Source organism: Megalobrama amblycephala, linkage group LG5 (assembly GCF_018812025.1).
Source record: "Megalobrama amblycephala isolate DHTTF-2021 linkage group LG5, ASM1881202v1, whole genome shotgun sequence".
NCBI classification, from domain to species: domain Eukaryota; kingdom Metazoa; phylum Chordata; class Actinopteri; order Cypriniformes; family Xenocyprididae; genus Megalobrama; species Megalobrama amblycephala.
In genome coordinates, this window is record NC_063048.1 from 5,826,894 (window position 1) to 5,851,862 (window position 24,969).

At 36.7% G+C, this 24,969-nt stretch overlaps 3 protein-coding genes across 6 annotated transcripts; 2 read left to right on the plus strand and 1 right to left on the minus strand.

Moving 5' to 3' along the window:
• The first annotated feature begins 46 nt into the window (after nt 1-46).
• LOC125268336 (putative deoxyribonuclease TATDN3) lies at nt 47-4,749 on the plus strand. Of its 3 annotated transcripts, none has more exons than XM_048190441.1 (10): nt 47-195; nt 289-321; nt 401-474; nt 543-621; nt 705-767; nt 1,820-1,929; nt 3,537-3,592; nt 3,682-3,794; nt 4,335-4,409; nt 4,490-4,749. In XM_048190441.1, exons 1-10 carry the CDS (start codon nt 142-144, stop codon nt 4,631-4,633), a joined length of 801 nt encoding a protein of 266 aa, XP_048046398.1. In that variant the 5' UTR covers nt 47-141; the 3' UTR covers nt 4,634-4,749. The 3 variants fall into 3 exon arrangements, with proteins under 3 accessions (XP_048046398.1, XP_048046396.1, XP_048046397.1); XM_048190439.1 differs by having other exon boundaries at nt 4,329-4,409; nt 4,490-4,748; XM_048190440.1 differs by having other exon boundaries at nt 4,332-4,409; nt 4,490-4,748.
• A 46-nt stretch (nt 4,750-4,795) lies between these two features.
• coq8ab (coenzyme Q8A, genome duplicate b) lies at nt 4,796-15,898 on the plus strand. Its single transcript, XM_048190442.1, has 15 exons — nt 4,796-5,874; nt 6,482-6,604; nt 6,714-6,977; nt 7,167-7,233; nt 7,328-7,402; nt 7,491-7,616; nt 10,314-10,399; nt 12,648-12,788; nt 12,885-12,966; nt 13,044-13,137; nt 14,031-14,172; nt 14,276-14,383; nt 14,472-14,537; nt 14,631-14,717; nt 15,231-15,898. Exons 2-15 carry the CDS (start codon nt 6,494-6,496, stop codon nt 15,522-15,524), a joined length of 1,743 nt encoding a protein of 580 aa, XP_048046399.1. The 5' UTR covers nt 4,796-5,874; nt 6,482-6,493; the 3' UTR covers nt 15,525-15,898.
• Nucleotides 15,899-16,186: 288 nt separating this feature from the next.
• On the minus strand, nt 16,187-24,964 carry LOC125268339 (zinc transporter 2-like). 2 transcript variants are annotated; one of them, XM_048190444.1, is made up of 8 exons: nt 24,652-24,964; nt 24,374-24,558; nt 24,028-24,174; nt 20,919-21,072; nt 20,497-20,683; nt 16,695-16,800; nt 16,478-16,612; nt 16,187-16,407 (listed from the first exon to the last, which is right to left on the minus strand). In XM_048190444.1, exons 1-8 carry the CDS (start codon nt 24,729-24,731, stop codon nt 16,280-16,282), a joined length of 1,122 nt encoding a protein of 373 aa, XP_048046401.1. In that variant the 5' UTR covers nt 24,732-24,964; the 3' UTR covers nt 16,187-16,279. The 2 variants fall into 2 exon arrangements, with proteins under 2 accessions (XP_048046401.1, XP_048046400.1); XM_048190443.1 differs by having other exon boundaries at nt 16,187-16,612.
• Nucleotides 24,965-24,969: the final 5 nt, after the last annotated feature.

Sequence of the window (24,969 nt, forward strand, 5' to 3'; positions counted from 1 at the left end):
GTACCTAATTAATATTCATAACATAAACCTTCGCCGTAGTGGGATTCGTAATGAGGTAAAGACCGTCATATCCGTTTCTGTAGTTTACATCTGCTGATCCATGCGGACTGTCGTTTTGAACGATCTGAAAAATATACATCTATGCAAGGATATATCGACTGTCACTGTCATATTTCTGCCGAGGATTTTGACAGTGTAAGAAAGCCATATAGTTGCAAGGTTCATAATACTATGAAACTAACGTTATCTGAGAAGTTTCTTAATGAGTGTGTGTTGTGTTTATTTTAGGACATTGAAGATGTCATTGGAGAGTCTAAAAAGGTACCTCTTTCTGTCTATATTCTCGTTCAATCTGATATCCGTAGTAAGAGTGCAATAATATTTGTTGTTTCATTTTTAGGCTGGGCTTGTTGCCCTTCTTGCTGTAGCAGAGCATGCTGGTGAATTTGAGAAAATTATACAGCTCTCACAAAGGTATATCTTATATATTAATTTATATATTTTCAGCAAACTCAATATTAAGTGCTTTTAATATCCTATAGGTTCCCTGGATTCATTATGCCATGTCTTGGAGTTCATCCTGTCCAAGATCCAGCACAACCCAGAGGGGCCTTGCCTGAGGTCTAAAATATGTTCATATAAAGATACATTTATTTTATTAACTGTCTTCCAGCTTACACAGTTTTCTTCTTTCTGCCCCTCAGGATTTAGATGCTGCCTTACCGCTGATTGAAAAATACAAAGAGCACATTGTAGCTATTGGTGAGGTTAGACATATACTGTATGTCTAACAAGTTATTATTGGTTTAGAATAGAGTTCTGTAAGATTTTAATCCCTTAATTGTCTAATAAATAGTAAAGAACCATTGTTTCACTAATGCATGGATGCACTGTTAATGCAGTCTAACATTCTTGGTCAAACCTTGTTAAAGGATTAGTCCACTTTTAAATAAACTTTCCCTGATAATTTACTCACCCCCATATCTTTCTTTCATCAGTCGAAAAGAAATTAAGGTTTTTGATGAAAACATTCCAGGATTATTCTCCATATAGTGGACTTCAATGGCCTCCAAACGGTTGAAGGTCAAAATTTCAGTTTCAGTGCAGCTTCAAAGGGCTTTAAAGGATACCAGACAAGGAATAAGGGTCTTATCTAGCGAAACGATAGGTAATTTCCGAAAAAAATACAACTGTATGCTTTATAAACACAAAATATCACCTTGAACGTGCTTCCGCTTACTGCATTCTTCAAAACTCTTATGCCGTATGTCCTACGCCTTCCCTATTCTACTTACGGAAAAAAAACGAAACTGGCGCCGCGGTCGTTCCGTAAGTAGAATAGGGAAGGTGCAGGACATACAGTGTAAACTTTTTGAAGAATACGAAATGCGGTCTGGCGGAAACACTTGCAAGGTGAGCATTTGAGTTTATAAAGCATATACATTTTTATTTATTTATTTTTTTAGAAAATGACTGGTCGTTTCGCTAGATAAGACCCTTAATCCTCGTCTGGTATCGTTTAAAGCCCTTTGAAGCTGCACTGAAACCTTAATTTTGACGTTTGGAGGCCATTGAAGTCCACTATAAGGAGAATAATCCTGAAATGTTTTCATCAAAAACCTTAATTTCTTTTCGACTGATGAAAGAAAGACATGAACATCTTGGATGACAGGGGGGTGAGTAAATTATCAGGAAAAGTTTGATTAAAAGTGGACTAATCCTTTAATGCAGGCAAAAAAAAAGTCTTCCTCTTTCAGCAGTACCTAAATGAATTATTTAGTGTTATGATGTTTTTATTAATGTGTATCATCATATGTAGGTTGGCCTGGATTTCACACCACGTGTAGTTAACAGTGATGCTGGGAAAGACGGTCAGAGACAGGTACTCATTCGACAGGCCGAAATCGCGAAACAGTTGAATCTGCCTCTGTAAGTGTCAGTTTCTGGCTTTGTATATTTGTGCAGTGTTGGGAAGGTTACTTTGGAAATGTAATTGGTTACAGATTACAAGTTACTCTATTTAAAATGTAATAAGCAGTGTAACTATTTTAATTACTTTATTAAAGTAATGTAACTGATTACATTTTATTACTTTTTGATCACATTTCTAAATTTCTAATGAATGTTTTCAACTGTTAATCATTTTTTAAACATTTAAACCAGCTAGGGTTAACCATACAGTAGTACTCAACACCGATTACTGTCAGACTTTCAAAATCCTTCATCACTCGAATTAAGATAATAATAATTTAATTTTAAAGCACAGCCACCACAAAGTTAGACTTTAGCATCTCTTTTTACTTTGAGATTTAAAATCTCAAAGTAAAATCTCAAAGTTACAGATTTAAAATAATAAGAAATAACTTAATGGTTATGATACTGTTTTTCAAATCAAATCTTTGCATAGCTATGACAGGAAACACTGTCATCTAACAATACCTTGAAAAAAAATGGTTAATCTTAAAAAAATAAAGCATATACATAAACCCAAACAGGAAATAAAACCTTTATTTAATAAGCATATGTCCTATTCTATGTCCTAAACTCCTTAAAGCTGCAATACATAAAATTTTTGCAGCAAAATATCCAAAAATATCCAGTGTTATATATTTTGTTTACTTGAGTACTTACAATATCCCAAATGTTTCCAACTATTTGTAAATCATGAGAAAATTGCTATTTTAACCAAGTCTCCGGGACGTGTGAGGAGTCGCCTGTTTTATTTCGTAGAAATCGTGGAAACACCAAAGACTTTAATATGACATGTTTTAATAGACAAGGGAACAACTGTTTTGATACATGTATAGACAGAAAACTAATTATTGTTATATAGCTCAACACGTTTAGTCTTATTGTTTAAAATAAATCCAATTGTCTTGATTTTTTTTTTTTTTTTTTTTTTTTTTGCGATTAGTACCATGCTTTCCCATGCCTCAGAGAAAAACACTATTTTGTCATTAGCTAACATAGCATAATCAGATGCAGCTTTATTTTTAGTAACAGTAATACAGTAATGTCCTGCTCTGCTTCATACTACAGTAACGTTAATAATAGCATCCATGAACATGATTTCTGCCTGAGTCCTATCCCGATTCCTTTCCACTGGCTGTAAGGGGAAAACCACATGTCCCAAGATTCCACGCTCAAATTTGGCGTTATCAAGCTACGACTTTGTTTTGAATAGGCGACCTCTAGCGAACAAAAAACTACATACTACACCTTTAAACATTGGCGTCTCGTATTTTAGAGCAGTCAATGCAATTTGAAATCAATTAAACAAATTAATGTTATTCAACATATCCTAGCTTTTTAAAGAAAATATTCAGATGTAACACTTTGTAATCATTAACATTTTCATGAGTAACTAATTTAATTACACATTTTTTCTCAGTAACTGTAACAGATTACAGTTACATTTATTTTTTAATTAAATTATGTAACTCTGTTACATGTAACTAGTTACACCCCAACACTATTTGTGCACATAAAAAAATGATGTTATGATCTTTCATATAGCAATGCATTTTGTCTGTTAGGAATGTTCACTCAAGATCTGCTGGAAGACCAACCATCCATCTTTTGAAGGAGCTGGGTATGCATACCAAAACATGCATTGACAAGCAGTGTATATTTATAAATTGGTTGCTTTTCATGATTTCAATCTTGTTTGTTTTCAATAAGGTGTAGAAAATGCACTTCTTCATGCATTTGACGGAAAACCTTCGGTTGCAATGGAGGGTGTAAAAGCTGGTTATTTTTTCTCAATACCTCCATCCATTGTAAGGAGTGATCAGGTAAATATAACCTGCTGAAAAAAGGTTTTGAGCTCTCTTTACAGTATGTGCTCTGCCAATAGACATACACTCCAAATCAAAAGCTTGAGTATAATTCATCTAAATTAACAGAAATGTAAATCTGTGAATAGTGACACGAATTGTGTCAAACAAATCTTATACTTTAATCATTCTCTCAACCAACTTCTAAATTATTACATTTTTAGTTTTGTACAAATATATATATATATATATATATATATATATATATTTATATATTTTACAAATATATATATATATAAATATATATATTTTATATATTTTACAAATATATATATATAAATATATATATTTTATATATTTTACAAAATATATATATATATATATATATATATATATATATATATATATATATATATATATATATATATATATATATATATATATATATATATAAAAAAAAATTAAAATAAAATATATATTTATTATATTAGAAGTAAAATTTACAATAACACAATATTAGTCACAAATCACATGATATCAACCTTTCATAAGAAGCAGAAGCTGGTGAAGCAGGTTCCTCTGGAAAGCATGTGTTTAGAGACAGACGCTCCTGCACTGGGACCTGAAAAGCAGGTACAGCAGTTTATAATTTTTCTGTCATAAACATGATTTGACATTCTGGCATTTTATTGACATCTTTGTTTTTACTCTAGGTGAGGAATGTACCAAGGAACGTCAGCATCAGTGCCGAATATATCGCCAGAATCAAAGGAATTCCCTTGGAGAAGGTCATAGAGGTCACTACCCAGAATGCCCTGCATCTTTTCCCCAAATTAAAAACATTTATCAAAGCTTGACATTAATACTGCACCTTTCCAAAGCTGCTTAAAACTGTCCTTTAAACAAACAAATGTGTTTTGTTGTGGAGAAATAGTGATCACGAAAAAAAAAAAAAAAAAATTATATATATATATATATATATATATATATATATATATATATATATATAATTTTTTTTTTTTTTTTTTTTTTTTTTTTTTTTTTCAGAGGACATTACACTTTTCAGTTAAATAAATGAAAATAAGCACAGAGTATTGCAGTGAATAATCATTTTGATTCAAGATGTACTGTAGCCTTTTGTTCTCATTTAATGGAATGACTGCAAATGACCACAATTACCAAAGCAGAAGAAACGTCTTTTGAGAATAGTTTTATCTTTGTTGTGATGTCAAACAAATATTGTATCATTGCGTAAATAAAAAATAAAATATGTAATAAAATAACATAAATAAATACAGTGGGTCTCAAACTTGTTTATGAAGTCAATGAGCAATAAGCTTACTTACACCAGACTAATGCAAGAATGTGAAGATTTTTACAAGCACGTCCAGCATATTCATAGTATAGTCAAAGACATAACATTGTTCATTAGAGTAAACTATAGAAATGTCCAGGCAGAAAAAGTCAGTTTAATGTAGTGAAATGAACTTTAATTCTGTCAGAATTAAAATGCAGAACTTGCTTTTACCTGTAGATGGCAGAAAATACTTCATATTTGTGTCTCCAATCTACAAAAGGGCGGTCTGTAGGCAGGGTTGCCAAGTCTTGAGGTTTTCTTGCATAATTGAGCTTTTACTCCGCGGTTTAAAGGCAAAGACTATTATTGACATATTGCATAAATTATATTTGACTGATATTTTATATTCTACCAATGATAACACTTAACTAGATGTTAAGTTTTCATTGTGCATAACAGTGACTGTAAAATATGTATTTTAGGTATGGGAATGGCACGTGAGTTTTAATATTTGAGATAAGGTCATTGTGCTATTTTTTGATTGGCCATTGGGCTAGTTTTGTTACGCAGACTTGGCAACCCTGACCGTAGAGCCGCGCGCCGCCTAGAGGAAGAAGCGCTCGGTGAATCTTTTTTGTTGCTGCTGGTAACTTTTGCTGCTGTCTCAGTTCCTCAGCTCACTGTTTTCACACTGTTTCTTTTGCATATCATCGTATGTTTGGACTGCTCACGGAAACTTAATGGAGTTTGATCACAGTCTATCATAAATGAAGACTTCAGTGAATGACACTAAGGAATATAGTAAGTAGTTTATAGTTTTGCTTTGAAAACTACAATCTTTGAACCTGCACCAGAAAGCTTTGTTTGGTCTGTAAGCTCAATGCTGACACTTAATTGTTAAATGGAGTTTGAATCATGAATCACTGTAGAATAAGCATCGAACAGGGTTCATTCTGAATTCAAGAATCTGAATTCAACCCTCAGCTTGCAATCTGGAGAATTCATTTTTAAATTTCTGAATTTAATTTGAAAAACTGTAAAGTGCAGTTTATATATATATATATATATATATATATATATATATATATATATATATATATATATATATATATATATGTGTGTGTGTGTGTGTAGGCTATATGTGTATTTTTTTTTCAAAATATGAATAAAACAATATTAGTATCTCAATATAGCAGTGTTATTTTAGTATAATTGATATATATATAAATAATTATATGTATTTTTTGTTTTTAAGTGTCTCTATATAGTTTTTTTATTTTATTTATTTTTGTTATTTTAGTACATTAATTTAATTAAACTGAACTAAATAAGTTTAAGGTTTTAGATTGTATTTAAGTATAAAAAAAAGTCCTAGTTTTAGTAAAATAAAATAATCCTCTCTCTACAGCTCTGAAAGGGAATGAAAATGGCAGTTGATTTGTTATTGATGAGGGGAATCAACAGGTTCAGAAAAGTTACACTTGGAGGTCAAAAACGAGTCCTTTTTAACACACTTCACCTGAAAGAACAGGTAAGATTGACAAACTGCTGTCTGAATAGTCTCTATTTATCTGCCATGATTTGAAGTCATCCATCCAGACCAGATTTTTACTTTGTTTGTCCTGCATGTTTGGTTCCAGGAGTGTGGCAGTTGCAGACACCAGAATGCCTCCAGGTTTAGTGGCGTGGTGGGTGTTGTTGAATGTGCCAGAGGTCGTGACAGGTATTTGGGGAGATCTGGACACAGGCTATTTGGAGAGGCTATTCGTCCAGCTCAACAGCACGTCTATGGACAGATCTGTTTATTCCACCTAGATCACAGATATTATAGTGGACTGAAAAGAGAAGGTGTTGACACAACCAAAGATGCCAAACCACCTGATTCCAGAAAACATAAGCAAATGGTACAGCACACTAAACTGTAAATTCTTGTTGGTTACACGGCCCTGATTGAAAGTGTTGAAGTTTAAATGTTATAGTCTGATTTACTTTGAATACTTTAACATTTATGCAGCATTACAATTCGATTTTTATCTTAAAGCAGTAACTATGAAAACACCTTCTGCGATTGTTATCTACTGTTGTTTTCTCAGCTAAGCGAGAGTGCCAGAGAGAGAAAAGTGCCAGTCACGAGGCTGGGAAGGTTGGTAAACTTTGGAGGTAAGATAACACACACATTATAGTGATTGCTTGTTTAACTAAAAAAAAGGCTTTGGTAAACAAGGAAATGCTAAATATTTAATGATTCCCATAGGTTTAGCTTTTGGACTGGGCCTTGGAGCCATTGCTGAAGTGGCAAAGAAGAGTCTTGCACCTGGAGATAAATCAGGTGGGAAGACATGGTTGGACATAATGGTTCAATTGATTGGTTGTAATTTACAAGTTGGGTTATTTTATTCCTCTCTCCTCTTTGGCAGGACAGAAAAAAGCAATTCTGGACTCAAACCCCTTCATATCAGAGGCCAATGCTGAAAGGATTGTTCGGACTCTCTGCAAAGTGAGAGGAGCCGCACTTAAACTGGGACAGATGCTCAGCATCCAGGGTGAGAGATACTTCCGAACACCTCTGTCTGTAGCGATAATGAATATTAGTGCAGTCATTTTTAAATTCAGCTGAACGTTTATTTGAAGTACCCCAGATATTTAATGAAATGTCCTAACCTTTCAAATTATATGTAAATAAATATAAATATATGTATTAGGTGTAAAGGTACATGTATTCGTCCCGAACTGTCACGGTTCGGTGCATACAGTCACAGCGATCCACACTCCAATCCAGAAGGGAGAGTGCGGGGTAATGTAACGCTGTTTGCTAACCGCCACAACAGGAGAAACGCATGAGAAGAAGAACAAATGATCTATGCATAGATAATGTTTACATTTAAAGGGTTAGTTCACCCAAAAATGAAAATAATGTCATTTATTACTCACCCATTCTCCACCCCTAAGATCTTCGTTCATCTTCGGAACACAAATTAAGATATTTTTGATGAAATCCGATGGCTCAGTGAGGCCTGCATACACAGCAATGGTACTTCCTCTCTCAAGATCCATAAAGGTACTAAAAACATATTTAAATCGGTTCATGTGAGTACAGTGGTTCTATCTTAATATTATAAAGCGACGAGAATATTTTTTGTGCACCAAAAAAAAAAAAAAACGACTTTTTAACAATATTTAGTGCCAATTTCAAAACACTGCTTCATGAAGCTTCGGAGCTTTACAAATCAAATCACTGGTTCGGAGCGCCAAAGTCACGTGATTTCAGCAGTTTGGCGGTTTGATACGTGATCCGAATCACTGATTCGACTCAAAAGATTCATAATGCCCCGAAGCAGTGTTAAATCGGCCATTACTAGATATTGTTAAAAAGTCGTTCTTTTTTATTTATTTATTTTTATTTTTGGTGCACAAAAATTATTCTTGTCGCTTTATAATATTAAACTTGCATGAACTGATTTAAATATGTTTTTAGGACCTTTATGGATCTTAAGAGAGGAAGTACCTTTGCTGTCTATGCAGGCCTCATGGAGCCATCGGATTTAATCAAAAATATCTTAATTTGTGTTCCGAAGATTAATGAAGGTCTTACGGGTGTAGAATGACATGAGGGTGAGTAATAAATGACATTATTTTCATTTTTGGGTGAACTAACCCTTTAATAATTTTATTGAAAGACATCAATAAAAACAGCTTGAGAATAATATCTCGCAAAGCATTACATTTACCTCAGGCAAGTCAAATTTAGTGTCCACAGCATGTTAGTTCACTAGAGAATTGAACTCTAGAGGGGAGCATTTCACTAAATATATGCACTAAATTAGCTTATACAGTATATTCATTATATTTACTTTACCTGTTAGTAATGTCTTAATTATTTAATATACGTTTAAATAAATTTGTCATGAAAACAAGTTATGACAGTAGCTGTGAAAATTATTATATTTCAAAAATGAATTGGAGTAGGAAAAAAATCTAAAAAATACTTTTATAATTAGATTTAGAAGTTAATGCAAAACCTTCCTCATGTGCAATTTACATGCTTTTTTGTGTTGATTTTTATATCTAAAAATAAATAGCAACTAAATTTAATAGTTTGGGCTCTGTTATTAATTGTAACTAGAGATGCACCGATTCTAAATTTCTCCACCGATACGATAACTGATCATTCAGCGTGATATCTGCCGATACTGATAGTTTGGGGGTTCTGCCTTTTATACCTTCCTTTAAATGAATGATAGTTTCATTATAATTAATAATTAATCATTATATTTTTAATTATTATATTTTGAAAGAAATGCAAATAAAATCTTTATTCTCTCCATTTCATCAGCTTGTTTCAGAGTACCTGGTATCAGTTATAAACATAAACACATTACTCAAATTAATATTAACACACATTAACTAAATTCTGAAGATTAAATTAATATTTCTTAACTTTCTGAATGTTATTAATTCATATAATTTCTATTAATATTGAACATCAAACTATTTTTTTTAGCATTTTATTTACACAAAGCACAAATGCAGTGCACTTTCCTGCCCTCTTTTGATTGACAGGATATATCGGCTCTGACTATTGGCTGTTTTTACACTATCGGCCGATAGCCAAATTTGCTTTTATCGGTCGATACCAATTACTGGCCGATATATCGGTGCATCTCTAATTGTAACCTTTAATATTATAGCAATGTGCAAGAAAGGGCTCCCTGTACATAATTTACAGCTGAGACAGTTTGTTTATGCTTAAGAAAATGTTAATTATAATTGAATTTATTTAAAGACCTGTTTGCTATACTGCCACACATGGCAGGGTTTATTCCTGTTAAGAATTTGACACAAATGTCATTCTGAATATCATTACACCCCTCCCCTCGACACAGTGTAGGGCTGTTTATGTTGCCGACTGCATTCTGTACCTTTCCACTTGTTAAAAGGAAAGTAGATGAAGACAGAAAGCTGATAAGATCACATTAAGTCTCTTTTAATCTGTTGTTGTCTTTTAAAAAGGGCAATAATATATTATGTGCCATGTCATTGAGGTGAAGGACTCAGCTAGCTGGAATATGTCACGACCCAAAATAAGAAAACCAGCTGGCCACAATAACCATGTAAAGCTTTTTTTAGTGCTTCATGCCATTCATGCTGCAAATGTACATATTCAGAGCTTGCTGAAAGTGTGTTTGCATGACATTGCTACACAATGATCTTTGGTTCTGCTCATGTTTTCTTGTCCATAGACGATGCTTTCATCAACCCTCAGCTTGCAAAGATCTTTGACCGTGTTCGACAGAGCGCTGACTTCATGCCCACCAAGCAAATGATGGTATAGCCTCAAATGTGAGAGTTGAAAACACAAACAAAACAGCTGTTACATCTAAAAGTCAGTGTTGGGGGTAGCGCATTACAAGTAATGTGAGTTACGTAATCAGATTACATTTTTCAAGTAATGAGTAAAGTAACACATTACTTTTAAATTTACAACAACATATCTGAGTTACTTTTTCAAATATATAATGCAAGTTATTTTGTTTTCCCATTTATTGACTGACAGCTCTCTTGTCCCCATGTTAAGAGAAATCAGGAGTAAGTGCAGAGGCGTTGTGTGTAAACATGATGGGTATTGTAGTTCGAGACTAAATGTTAACATAAATTTACTCATCTCACTTGCACAAAAACAGATTTAGTATTCCTCAAAATGAATAAAAACAGTCTAATGCAAACTATTACGCAAACCTGCAATAATGAAATATATTAAATATCACAAATATACTTTATGTATTTAATCTCACTTTATTAACCAATGTATTTGCTTCTGACCTTCAATGATCCAATTCAACCATACTAATAAGCAAAAATGACTTTAGATAAACATCACATTTGTGTTGCTTTTTTCTTTTTTTATTGCTGAAGTAAGAGTTAAACTTTCTTCTCCTGCATCATTTCTCTTTTTCACATTTATGTGAAAGGTGTAAAAGGGCCTTTAATGTACATTTTCCAAAAGTAAATCTCTGGGACCAGCCCGGGTGAGAAAAAGTAAGGCAAAAGTAACATAACTCATTTCTTAAGTAGTAAACTAGTAACACAATTACTAGTTACTTTTTTTTTCAATTTACAGTTACTTTTTTAGGGAATAATGCAATATTATAATGCATTACTTTTAAAAGTAACTTTCCCCAACACTGCTTAAAGTCGACATTAAAAAATGTTTGAAAGTCATTTTATGTCTGTAATTTGAATTTTTATGCTGATGAGCTGAAATTAGTCAGATATAATAAAAGATAATCAATTTTGACTTAATTGAAATAATTAAGGCTACGTCTACATTAAGACTTTTAAGGCTACGTCTACATTAATCCAGATACATTTGAAAACAGCGTTTTTGCTTCAAAATGCTCTCCATCCATACTAGCTTTTCAAGTGTTTTCCAAAAGTTTCTTGTCCACATTGAAATGCCAAAAAATTTTGAAAATGTAAAAATTTAATAATGGCTCACTGTTATACGATACAGAGAGACCAGACATAATAAAGTTCTCACGTAGTTCTTCTGGCACAGTTATTTTATTAGCAAAATGTGTTTTGGGTGTAACGTGCAATAATCAGAGTCTCATCTCCCATTCCCTTTAAAAGCCAGGTTGAGGGTTTCTGTATTCCACCATGTAAAATAGCAAATCCGCCATGGTGCAAGCGCATGGCGGATTCGCTATTTACATGGTGGAATATAGACACCCCTTAACCTGACGAGTCAGTTTAAATACATGTGTGTATTGCCACGATTGGTCAAATAATTAGCCAATTTCATCTGTCATTACTGCAAATAGGTAACTCTGATACATGCAATGACTGTCCATTGTGACATGTAGGTATTTTTTTATCTTATATACACACAATAATAATCTTTTACATTGTAATCCTTTTATTTTTAATATTTGGCATGTTTGTGAGCTGCTGCACTGGGCGCCACGTCCAGCGTCCCTGTGTGTGTAACAAGCAGAGTGTATGTGCGTTCATCCATAATCACCCTTTAAATAAAAATTTTTAAAAAATACTGTGCCATTGACTTTAGACCAGGTTTCAGTCGGTCAATGGCGTTTTCAGTTGCCTCAGTATAGCAACACACCAACAATGCGCCTGAACACACCTCGTTTTCAGACCAGCACGCCCATGGGCGAACAGATGGGCATGAGTGCATTTGCTATTTAAACAACGTGGTGCTGGATAACTGCGTTGGGCTGAAACTAGCAAAAAACACTTGTGTCGCGCCTGGCTTCGCATTGCACCGGGTGTATGATAGGGCCTTTAATGGTTTACAGCGGGACAGCAATTGCGAGTGAATGTCATCTTTGCAGGAAGTAGCAACACTGGTATAAACACATATTTATTGATACATTATCCACTTGGGAGAGGGCCTTCAAAAAGCTGTTTTTGCAGAACAAAAACGGCAAAATGTTTAGGAAAAAAATGCATTTCAAATGCATTTGGATTAGTGTAGACGTAGCCTGAGATAACACTTCACAGATAAGTTTAAAAATAAAATAAGATTTAGTTTTATGGTGTGTTTATCATTCGGACAGAAAACGGTGGTCGGTGATCTGGGCCCAAACTGGCAGGATAAACTAGAGTACTTTGAGGAGCGTCCGTTTGCAGCTGCCTCTATCGGTCAGGTTCACTTGGCCAGAATGAAGGACGGCAGAGAGGTGGCCATGAAAATCCAGGTATGAGAGCTGGTTTTGTGTCATAGTGTTTCACGTATGCGCTTTGTGCGGCTAGACCTAGGCATTAAATAATTGAACATTATTATGTGCTGCCAGTATCCAGGAGTGGCCAAAAGTATAAACAGCGACGTCAACAACCTAATGACAGTCCTCAGTATCAGCAATGCTTTACCTGAAGGTATGAATTATGTTGTGTCAGAATGCTTTTGACTTCAGTTCTATTGTAACCATATCTGTTGTTCTGTTCGCTTGAAGGTTTGTTTCCTGAGCATCTCATAGAGGTCATGAGCAGGGAATTGGCTTTGGAGTGTGATTATGTACGGGAAGCCAAATGTGCCAAGAAATTCCAGTGAGTATTTCAATAACTAAATCCGAAGTGTGGGCCCATAATCTCAGCGTAGTTCATTTAAATGAGATTCAAATGAGACTTTATACTCAAAGCTTAGGCTGCAGACCAGTGTTATTTGAAGTTTTATTTATATGCTATTATAGTATTTATTAATATCTTTTAATTAGCTTTTATTTTTATATTTTCAGTTTTCGGTTTAATTTTTTTTTAGCTGTGTATATATATATATATATATATTACACACACTACCGGTCAAAAGTTTGGACACATTACTATTTTTAATGTTTTTGAACGAAGTCTATTTATTTCATAATAAATACAGAAAAAACAATAATATTTTGAAATATTATTACAATTTAAAATTGTGGTTTTCTATTTTTTTCTGTATTTATTATGAAATAAATGCAGCCTTAATGAGAATAGGAGACTTCGTTCAAAAACATTAAAAATAGTAATGTGTCCAAACTTTTGATCGGTAGTGTGTATATATATAAAATATAAATATTAGTAGTTTTAGTATTTTAACTTAAACTTTTTTTTGTTATTTGCCAAGGCAACATTTCTAACATTCTTTTAAGTTTTTTTTTATTTTTTTATTTTTATTTTAGCTTTTCCCCCCAATTAACAAAAACTGTTTTTAATATTTTTAGTTTTAATTATTTATAAGAACAACACTGATTAACAGATAGGATTTATGAAGTGCTTTTCGTTATTGAGCTAGATATCACAAATCAAACTGACTTGCACCTTTGGAATATAAATAATATCAATGTATGTTCGTAATTGTTAGAATTAGTGTTTCTGGAACATTCTGTAATACATTGTGTATGTAGAGTCCAATATTTCTAATTTAGCACAGGTGTAACATTCTGTCTGTGTTAATATCATTACAGGGAGTTACTGAAGGGCCATCCTTATTTCTACGTGCCAAATGTTGTGGATGAACTGAGCAGCCAGCATGTCCTCACCACGGAGCTGGTGTCCGGTTTCCCTTTGGATAAGGCTGATGACCTGCCACAGGAACTCAAGAACGAGGTGAATCCGGCCACACATGCCTTCAGACTGATGTAGTCTTCATTAAAAAGGTCTTTTTGTAGTCCTGATGAGGTTCATAATGTTCATATCTGCTCTTTGTCAGATCTGTGAGCAAATTCTGATTCTGTGTTTGCGTGAACTCTTTGAGTTTCGATACATGCAGACGGATCCGAACTGGTCAAATTTCTTTTTTGACCCACAAACACACAAGGTATTTCTTTGTTTTCATTGTATTTTTGGAATCTTTTAATCTGCATTATTTTGATTTACATTAAATATCGTCTGGGATTCATATGCAGGTTGCTCTGTTAGACTTTGGAGCCACTAGAGGTTTTGATGCGAGCTTCACTGATGTCTATATTGAGGTAACACTATAAACTTTACATTGCATATTTATGAGATTGTTTCATATTTAAATTTGTGACAATTCTTGAAATTGATTTTTTTTTCTTTATCAGATTATCAAGGCTGCTGCAGACAGGAACAGAGAGGGAGTTTTAAGACGGTCGATCGATATGAAATTTCTGACTGGATATGAGTCAAAGGTACAGTAATTCACACCAAAGAGCCCACAGACCTAAAAATAACATGTTTCACCCACCCAAACACTCTATAATGGTTTTGTTATGAGTCTTTGGACACATCAAATCCTGTTACAAACATTTTTTAACTTGTTTGAGAAGCTCCATTTGCATAGTGAACATTGAACATTCATAAATGTGAATGGAATTGACCCCACATGCTTGCCTTTATTTTTCCGGTCCGACTAGATCCCTGTAGCCCCCCTCCTCCCCAGCACCACCTGTCTAGATCTTTTATGGGGTTCTTCTTTGTCTTGCAGCAGCAAAACCAATAAGTGTATATTTCACATTATAAAATGTGTTAAAAACTAAATTACTAAATCTTAATTCTACTTCTATAAAATCAAATTTGAACCACAGTTTGCATCCTTTTTCCTTCTAGACCTCAAATCAAATTTAAAAATGAAATTCTCAATTCAGTTCTGATTGGCGCACAAAGTTGAGTGTAATTTTATTTCACTATTTTCAACATTTCAGGCAATGGAGGATGCCCATGTGGATGCGGTGATGATCCTTGGGGAAGCGTTTGCTTCAGACGAGCCGTTTGACTTTGGTTCCCAGAGCACAACAGAGCGGATCCACAGTCTGATTCCTGTGATGCTGAAGGAGCGTCTGACTCCTCCGCCAGAGGAAACCTACTCACTGCACCGAAAGATGGGTGGCTCCTTCCTCATCTGCTCTCGCCTGAAGGCCAAGATAAGCTGCAAAAACATGTTCCAGGAGGCCTACGCTAAATACTGGACAGATCGGCAAAAGGAAACTGCAAAATGAACCATTGGGCATATCAAAGTGTGTGTCTGTGTGTGTGTACAAGACAAAAATGGATTTGAAAAGAATTAAATGCATAATGCTAGAATGATGAATATGCACTTTATTTACAGCAGTAAATGGGGGGTCTTTGGCTGTGGATTATACTTGAATAATATAATTTAATACGTATATATCTACGAACCAGGAGAAAACTGTTAAAAGTTATTGTTTTGTGATGTGTGGTTTGCATTTCAATCTTGAGTAAAATATACTTTTGAAGTTACAGAACCAAATATTACCTAAATTGTCAAGATGACATCAGACATAAAAAGCATATATTTTTGTTTATTTTGTGATCCAATTCACTGGAAAATATTAAAAAATCTGTCATTGTTTGAACTGTCATCTGTTATTGTACTGAACGCTCATGTCGTTCTAAAGCTTCATTTTTCTGAAGTCCATCTTTTTTTACAGTCTATGTTTTAAACCCATATGGTTTTCTTTCTTCCATAGAAAACAAAAGGAGAAGAGGCTTATGTTGGTTTTGGAACAGTGATTTTCATTAAAAATTTGACCACATTGTTTGATAAACAAATATGCTGACAAACATATCACAGTTTGTGTCCAAAAAAATAGCATGTTATTCTTTCTTTTAAAGTGCACAGTATTGTCCCTTAATGACAAAACTTGTGCCTTAGAAAAACTAACATTTATTGTAAAAATGTATATTCATAAATATGTATTATACACGTTTAATGAGAAGCTAAAATCCCATGTCAGTCCATTGGCTCCTGGCACTGTAAGCAATAAGACTCTGTTTGAATGGTGATATTGCTGAATCCATATTCTGTTTGGAGCAGTTTGGTCATGTTCATCACCACAGTCTGTGGGTTGGTTTGTTCGTCTGGAAATTAAATCATTTGTTTGGGTTAAACAGCCATTTTTGGAGAAGCATTTGAATTTGCACGTTTTACCTATGACTGCATGAACGGAGAGATGCGTTTCACTTGTGGTTAGAGACCACATGCGCAGACTGTGTGTAGATTTGACTCCACCCACTGCCAGTAGATCGTCATTCACTGAGTCAAAGTCAACACCATGTGGGACTCCTTCAGATAAAACATGAACTATTAGCTTATGTGTCAAGATTTTTGGCATGTATGATCATATGCAGATCAACCAATCACTTGCCTTCCATGAGTATTTTGAATATGTCTTTCAAGATGGTGAGTGTTGTTCCAAGCACAAGTATTGAAAACAGAAAAGTACAAATTGGATCTGCTATTTTCCATTCAGGCTGTTGGGACAAAGAAACAAAAATTGTAGAAACATTGTTTTAAATTGCATATGCAGCTGTTCAAAAAATATTTGCACATACTCTCTTAAAAATAAAGGTTCCACAAGGGGATTTTTAAAATGATGCCATGAAAGATCCATTTTGATTCCTCAAAAAAACCTGTCAGTGAACATTTTTTAAAAGAGCATTTTTAAAAAAAAAAAAATAACTTTCCACTATAGCAGGGGTCACACTCTATCCTGGAGGGCCACTGTCCTGCAGAGTTTAGCTCCAACTTGCCTTAACACACCTGGGGCCAGTCAGTCATGACTCATGGTGATCAGTAATGATGGCTCCAAGTCAAGTCTTTCACAGCGGAAACGGCAGTCAAACAGAGATGCATCATTACACCCACTCTGTTTGCCATCTTCATTGCTGCCATACTCCACCTTAATGGTGAAGAGCTGCCACAAGGGAATCCAATCATGTACAGAACTGATGGCAGACTCCTGATGAGGATATCGCACAGATATCGGCAATGGACACTCTACTAGAAGAGGAGGCCGTTCCTTGGAGTGGGCCCTCACCCCTATAGGGCACTGCAAGCCCAAGGACTTTACTATCCAATTTTTCATGTTTAGTATCCAAAGAGTCTGCTTCGTAACTGGCAACCTTAAGGGCCCCGACCAGTCAGGGTGGGTGTAGCACCTGCTCATTCTTTGTGGAGGGGAGAGCAGAGAACTCTGAAGGGTGTGGAAATCATCTAAGGCACATAGCCTCTTCTTGGTTTAAGGACAACTTTACTGTCATTAGGTTGAGGCAAGATGCGTCCAGTGAAACAGCCAGCAAATTGCCAACTCGCTTGACCGATGCCAAAGCTAGCAGAGGGGCAGTCTTTAGCGAGAGAGGCTGAAGGTTGGCTGTTGTGAACGGCTCAAAGTTTTGAGTGCTCTCAGGACTGTGGACAGGTCCCAGGATGGAATAGTGTGTGGATAGTGAGGTGGATTCAGCCTCCTGGCCCCTCTGAGAAACCTGACAACCAAGTGGTTTTTCGCAATGGATTGGCCAGTTATAGGAACGTGGTACACTGCAATAGCTGCCACCAATACCTTGAGCGTGGACGGGGTGCATCCGCCGTCCAGCACGTCTTGAAGAAATTAGAGTATTGATGCATTCCTGCAAGATAGAGGGTCTACATTCGAGGCTGAACACAAGCCGGAAAAAATAGACCATTTTGGGGTGTATAGGCACCTGGAAGAAGGTGCCCTTTCCTCAGAGATTGTATTCATCACCTTCCAGGAAAGACCCAAAGGAGAGACGGAAGAGTCAAGGAGAGCTGTCTTGTCTGCATTCTTGATCTCTGTTAAATTAAGTCAAAGGTGGCACTCGAGGACCACAAATTTGTCCATGGCTCGACCACGCTCTTGGGTGTAGACTTAGTGGCACGCAGGGCAAGGTCGTCAAATCCATACTCATCCATACTCAAATCCATACTCATACTCATCAGACTCATCCATAGTACGGAGAAGTTTGGACTGGTAGACCTGAAGGACCGCCATTGTATGCAGGGCGGATCCAGCTTGACCGTTTGTGGTGTACGCTCTGTCCGCAAAGGCTGATTTAGTCCTGCATGGCTTAGAGGGATAAGCTGTTTAGTTTTTATGGTGTAAAATGGTGTACCCATTTTTTTCCGTGCTGTCAACGGAGGTGAAAGCAGACAAAGAGGAATAATGGACACATGCTGAGTAGGGGGCATGCCATGACTTTGTCAGTTCTTTGTGGACTTCTGGGAAGAACGGGCTGGCCACTGGCATGGGGCCTATTGACGGCGCCCAGGCTGCAGGAACCATTTGTCGAGGCTGCTGCGGGTGGTGGTTGGGGGAGTTTGTCCAGTCCTCCACTTCAGAGACATAGTGTTGTCATACACGAGTGCTGGGCCTACGTGAGCTCGCTGTAGCCCAGGTGCTCAGCCCCGCGGCTCAACTTTTTCCTCCGTCTCGGCTCGAGAGGGGAAGAGAATGGGAGAGTGTGCGAGGCAGGATCACTTTCCTTAAAAAAAAGCAATCCGCGAGTGCAGCAGTGCGAGAGTCCGTGAGTGCAGCCTCGGTGTGGGCCTGGCCCAGCCAAGCAATACACTCTGTGTGCTCGTTAACCAATGTCACAGAACTGTGAACCATGAAATATGTAGTCTAGCTATCACCAGACCAAGCTCAATTTAAAATTGAAAATTGGTCTGGGGAGTTTGCTATGTATGTCCTACTGCACAAGAGGCGTGATCAATGAGCATTAGTCACGCAATTGGATAGTCCTTCAACCAATCAGATCAACGATCTGGGTGACGTACTTTGCAGAGCGATGCGAAAACTCCAGATAGGTTTACCCTGTGTCTCAATCAGCTCCCTAGTTCAGTAGTCAGGGCACTGATCAGAGAATCAGCCACATTCACTTTCATGATATACTGATTCACGACCTAGGGAACTAGGGAGCTGATTGAGACGCAGGTTTAGTTTGTATTGGTTTGTAGCATTGATCCGCGGTTTGCAGAAGCAGCAATGGCATCGAGCGATTTTTGCAGGTTGTGCAAAAAAACATGAAAGTGAACGGTATTTACACCCACTCGAGCAATTTGTTTGCTAACTAAAGAGGTCATTCAGCATCGTCGAGAGTTTAAAAGGCGACTCTGATACTGTTCTGGTTCAGTGTAAATGAACGCGGAATATAGCCGCCCTAAACTACGTCATTGTCATGACAACCAAAAAGAATTCCAGTCAGCTCAGGCGGCGCGAGATTCAAGAAGCAGGGAGACGAAACATATAGAGCAAATAATAAAAATATTGTCTACCATCAAGGGGCATTAAAGTAAAAGAGTCCTGTACTCACATCGTGAAGCAAACCACCAAAATAACAGCAGAGAATCATTGTGTGTCATCAATCGCCGTTTGTAATCTTCCTATGAAGAGACTGTCGGATCAACGCTCTGCTACATTTCTCTCAGATAAGGTAAATGCTTAACACAATCGGCGTCACTGTGATTGTGCATTGTTATTTTGGAGTGACGGTCGTGCGAGAGACGGGTAGATCGGATAGAGTTTGAAAGCTGCTTGCCGTCGCTTCTCTATCGTCATCGAGTTATACCCGCCAATAGCGAGCAAGGTGGATAAGCCAGTCTGTGATTGGTTCCCGCAAAAGAGTAACAGCGCAGCAGAAATGAATGCACGTGTTTCCAGACTGAGTTGCAGAGCGAAATCAAATCGCCGGCAGATCAGGCTGGGTTTACCCAGACTATGAAATATGTTGTTCAATTATTGAAATTTTAACTTAAAATTAACTTAAAAGTACCTCAAGTAAATATTTTGTCACAGAGGTTGACAAAAAGTTTGGGAATCTCTGCATTAGATAATGAAATATCAAACAAGTGGCATTTATTTGACAGAACGATTTTAGCTTAGAGGATCATGTTGATACAAATATGACAATCTATGCCTGTGTTCCTGACTTCATGCATCCGCTAAAAATAATCTAAACACCAGGTGATTCAAACATATTGAGCTCAAATGATGAAGAGGAGTTAGTGATAGTGAGGAGAAATAATCCTGCAACATTTGAGACACACTGATCTGATTAATCACATTCAGACATTTACTAATCTGACTAAATGTCCATAAAAGTAAAAGTCTGAGAATTTATGTATATGCTAGTAATAGTAATGATACTAACCCTGAAGTAGATGATCACGGCAGCCAGCAGCACGCCTAAACTTTGCAGTAAATCTCCCAGCACATGAATAAAAGCAGCCCTCACGCTGGTGTTTCTGTGATCTTCTGTGAGGCTGTGAGAATGACCCGAGACACTGAGAGAGCTGTGAGAGTGATGAACCGGAGACTGGTGGAGAATAAAAGCCAAACTGAAACAACAACAACAAAAAAGATTTTTCTTACTTAGTATTTTTGTAAGTACTTAGTAAGTAAGTGGTGCAATGCAATACACAATTACCAAAATCATTCATGCTTATCACACAAATGGTGTAGAATGAGCTTCATGCCAGAGTTTAACATTTGTGTTTTTCCCTATCCAACCATGAGTATGAACACTTGTAATTGACTTAAACACGTCTAATGAAATCAAATAACATCACTCACAAGATGTTGAGTGCTACAGCACATCCAGCTGTGATTAACATGACACCACTGTGTATCTCATAATCATCACTGATGATCCTCTGAACAGCGATGAGAACAAGAACCACCGTCACAGTCCAGATGGACAGAACAGATAGAAGAGCCCCTAAAACCTCTGGACAAAACAAATGACAGAAACACATTTGGAACAGTTGGCATAGTTATCAAATGTAATTCTGAAGAAAGGAATAAAACATTAGTAACAATATACATATCGGTCAAAAGTTTGGAATAATTTTGATTTTTTTTTTTTAAAGAAAACTTTTCTGCTCATCAAGGCTGCATTTATTTGATTAAAAAATTTAAAACTAATATTGTGAAAACATTACAATTTCAAATAAATGTTTTGTGTTTTAATACATTTAAAAATGTAATTTATTCCTGTGATGCAAAGCAGAATTTGCATCAGCATCATACTCCAGTCTTCAGTGTCACATGACCCTTCAGAAATCACTCTAATATGCTGATTTGCTGCTCAAGAAACATTTCTAAATATTATCAATTTTGAAAACAGTTGAGCTGCTTCACATATTTGAAACTGTTTGAAACTTTTTTTAAAAGAATGCATTAAATTGATCAAAAGTGACAGTAAAGACATTTATTATTTTACAAAAGATTTTTATTTCAACTAAATGCTGTTCTTTTGAACTTTCTATTCATCCAACAATCCTGAAAAAAATTATCACAGTTCTAGTAAAACAGTTCCTTTACATTTTAATAATATTTCACGTTAGCCTATATATATATATATATATATATGTTGTAATATACATTTATTTGAAGCTGCTGGTGTCTCTGGAGTCTTAAGAACCTCTCCATGCAAGCTGGCAATTGCATAAAGTTTCATTTCAGCCACCACTAACCAAAGCTCACCAAGTGAAACGTTTACATTGGGTTAAGAAATACATGAAGACTCATTTTTAAATAGTTTTATTCACTGAAGAATCCCATATTTGAATGGGTGATCTCTAGATGAATGGATTTCTGAATGGTTGGTGAGTGGCCACCATGTTCCAACACAATGTCAGCAAGGAGCTGGCGGGTGATGATTTGGGCTGGAATATTGGGAAGTGAGATGGAAGGTCCCCTTACGTTTCTAAGGGTGTCAAAATGACTTCAGCAAGACATGTGGAATTTATAACTGACCATTTTCTGCAATGGTATAAAAAGGATAGTGCCTTCTGAAATAAAAGCATTCAGGACAATAAATTATTCCATGCTGCAAAAAAATAAATAAATAAATAAATAAAAATAATAATAATAATAATAATAATAAAAATACACTAAAAGCAGTAATATTGCAAAATATTATTACAAATTAAAATAGCTGTTTTCTTTGTGAATATACTTAAAAATGTAATTTATTCCTGTGATCAAAGCTGAATTTTGTTTCTTGAGCAGCATATTAGAATGATTTCTGAAGGGTCATGTGACACTGAAGACTGGAGTAATGATGCTGAAAATTCAGCTTTAAGATCACATATATTGTACATTTTACAATATATTCACACAATATTGCAATTTTAAATTGCAATACTATTTCACAATATTACTGTTTTTACTGTTTTTTTTTATTAAATAAATCCAGCCTTGGTGAGCAGAAGAGACATATTTCAATTGTACAATTACAACTGTAATGTTTCCAAACTTTTTATAGGTACTGTATTTTCTGCCTTATTCTATGATCTTTTTTATATTGTATAAAATCCATGAGGACTTAATGCACAAGTGTTTGTTTGTTACATAAACCAATCATAAAGCTGTCATAAAATTTAGGGAAAAAATATTAGATATTGGTTATTGTTCAGCAGAGTATTTGATTTCTGATTAAAAGCAAATTGATTTCAAATTAAAAGCAAGAGATATGAAAAAAAAAATCTATCAATTCTGTCCCCCTCAGTTCTGAAATGATGGCTAGCCCCTGGGCACAGCACAGAGCATCCCAAAGTAGAGGCGGTGGACGGGGCAGGGAGGCGTGGGGAGGCAGTGCGTCCCCGAAACACAAGCTCCCTGCCTGTGGCAAATGAGGGTGTGGCTGAGAGTGAGGAAGCAGTGCGTCACTAACTGTCAGCACCGACCCAGTATGACCCAGAGATTTTGGAAACCCCTCTTTTATTGAAAACACCCGGACCTCCACGGGGGAAGGAGCGGTGCCAAGGACAGAGCAGTCCCCTCCATCTCTGGACCACTCGCCTCAGGGCCGTTTAGGTGTCTTCGTCTTGGAGGGCTTAGCGGTCTGGACGGGCTGCGTCACCTTCCTGCGGAAGGCTCGGGGAGGACGGGATGGTTCCAGTCTCCCGGGAGCCTGTGCAGCTGCAGGGGGATGCCCTCGGCGACAGGCAGGGAAATGGGTGTGTCGTGAAAGCAACAAAGGCGTCTTTTGCCTCGCGGCGCCTTTAGCCCCTAGTACCCAATATATATGTAATGGAGGCCAGCTAGTAGTCGCTGTGTGAGTAAACCTCACTCCTCTGATCTCAAGAGATGCTCTAGCCTCCTCGTTAGAGCGTCCGACTCCCACGCCGGAGACCCAGGTTCGAGGCCCGCGCAGAGCGGGTCAAGTAGGACCTGTGTGGAGTGGTTACATTGGTGCCGTGACCCGGATGGGAGTGAGATTTAGGGGGGTGAGTGTAACGGAGGCCAGCTAGTAGTAACTGTGCGAGTAAACCTTACTCCACTTCTCTCAAGAGATGCTCTAGCGACTACTGCTAGGGGTTGCAGCCTTTAACCTCCTTGTTAGAGCGTCCAACTCCAACGCCGGAGACCCAGGTTCGAGGCCCGCAGAGAGCGGGGCGGTGAGGACCTGGGTGAAGGGTTACATTGGTGCCGTGAGGTTTAGGGGGGTGACTGTAACGGAGGCCAGCTAGTAGTCGCTGTGCGAGCAAACCTCATTCCTCTGATCTCAAGAGATGCTCTAGTGACTGACGCTAGAGGTTGCAGCCTTTAGCCTCCTTGTTAGAGCGTCCGACTCCCACGCCGGAGACCCAGGTTCGAAGCCCGCACAGAGCGGAGCGAGTAGGACCTGGGTAAGGGGTTACATATACTACAGACTAAAGGGCATACACACACACACCTGATCGATGCCATCCGAAGGTCAGATGTTTGGAAGGTGGTCTGGAGGAAATCCACAGCGAGAAGAGACTGATCAAAACGCTGCCAAAGTCAGTGAGAAGATGAGCAGCATCAGTCATTATAGCGAGACTGTGAGCAGCATATCCACCTACGAGAACAACAGAAAGTCAAGACAGTACCACCCATGACCTGCTACAGATATCGATTCACAGATAATGGAAAGGAAATAATAACATCTGTCACAGTATGTAACAGTATGTCATGTAATGTCAATTTTGTAGTCAACTGCATTTTTGCAATGAGCGGATTAGGCTCTTTAAACTGTGCATGCCTTTTTTTATTCTCACCAATGACTTCTCCGATCATGAAGATCAAGCACACAACACATGTGATGAGTAACTTTCTCCGGGCCTGTGTTTTGTCCTGGTGCTTCAAGCTTGTGTCTTTCAGGCTGTGACAATGAAAAGCTTGTGTGTCACGTTTACACTCAGACTGAGTGCTGAGGTATTCATCGTCTGAATTATCCAGCAGACTAGAGGAAAGTTTCAAAACAGAATGAAGAAATCAAGATCAAACACTTCGAATAACAGCAGAATGATTGATTAACTGAGTTTGAAAGACTTACGCCGAAAGTTCAAGTGAGTCTGTCAAGGTCTTGCTCTGCTTGCTCAGCTGGACTTTCTCCAAATTCACCATGGAGACCATTAATAAAAAAATCCTTCCAAATAGTAAATTCCAAATAAATAGTGCTTGTAATTTACAGGGCAGATTGTTTTAAAAAAAAAAACATGTATTAAAATCTCTAAAACTTTGAAGATGAACTAATGTTAAACTTTAAGTTTCCAGTAAGCCGTTTCACATGCTGCTGCTATAACATGCTGGGAAAAATGAGTCGGTGCACTGAAACAGTTTAGTTTTCATCAAGGTCACTTTTCCAAAACTA

Excerpts from the sequence above, each read along its gene's own strand:
- coq8ab (XM_048190442.1), top strand. The coding sequence starts at position 6,494 with ATGAAAATGGCAGTTGATTTGTTATTGATGAGGGGAATCAACAGGTTC. Across the intron at positions 6,605-6,713 it reads CACTTCACCTGAAAGAACAG|GAGTGTGGCAGTTGCAGACA; the intron begins GTAAGATTGACA and ends GTTTGGTTCCAG. Across the intron at positions 13,138-14,030 it reads AAATGTGCCAAGAAATTCCA|GGAGTTACTGAAGGGCCATC; the intron begins GTGAGTATTTCA and ends ATATCATTACAG.
- LOC125268336 (XM_048190439.1), top strand. The coding sequence starts at position 142 with ATGCAAGGATATATCGACTGTCACTGTCATATTTCTGCCGAGGATTTT. Across the intron at positions 622-704 it reads CCAGAGGGGCCTTGCCTGAG|GATTTAGATGCTGCCTTACC; the intron begins GTCTAAAATATG and ends TCTGCCCCTCAG. Across the intron at positions 768-1,819 it reads ACATTGTAGCTATTGGTGAG|GTTGGCCTGGATTTCACACC; the intron begins GTTAGACATATA and ends CATCATATGTAG.
- LOC125268339 (XM_048190443.1), bottom strand. The coding sequence starts at position 24,731 with ATGGTCTCCATGGTGAATTTGGAGAAAGTCCAGCTGAGCAAGCAGAGC. Across the intron at positions 24,559-24,651 it reads GACTCACTTGAACTTTCGGC|TCTGCTGGATAATTCAGACG; the intron begins GTAAGTCTTTCA and ends ACTTTCCTCTAG. Across the intron at positions 16,801-20,496 it reads CCGTGATCATCTACTTCAGG|CCTGAATGGAAAATAGCAGA; the intron begins GTTAGTATCATT and ends TTGTCCCAACAG.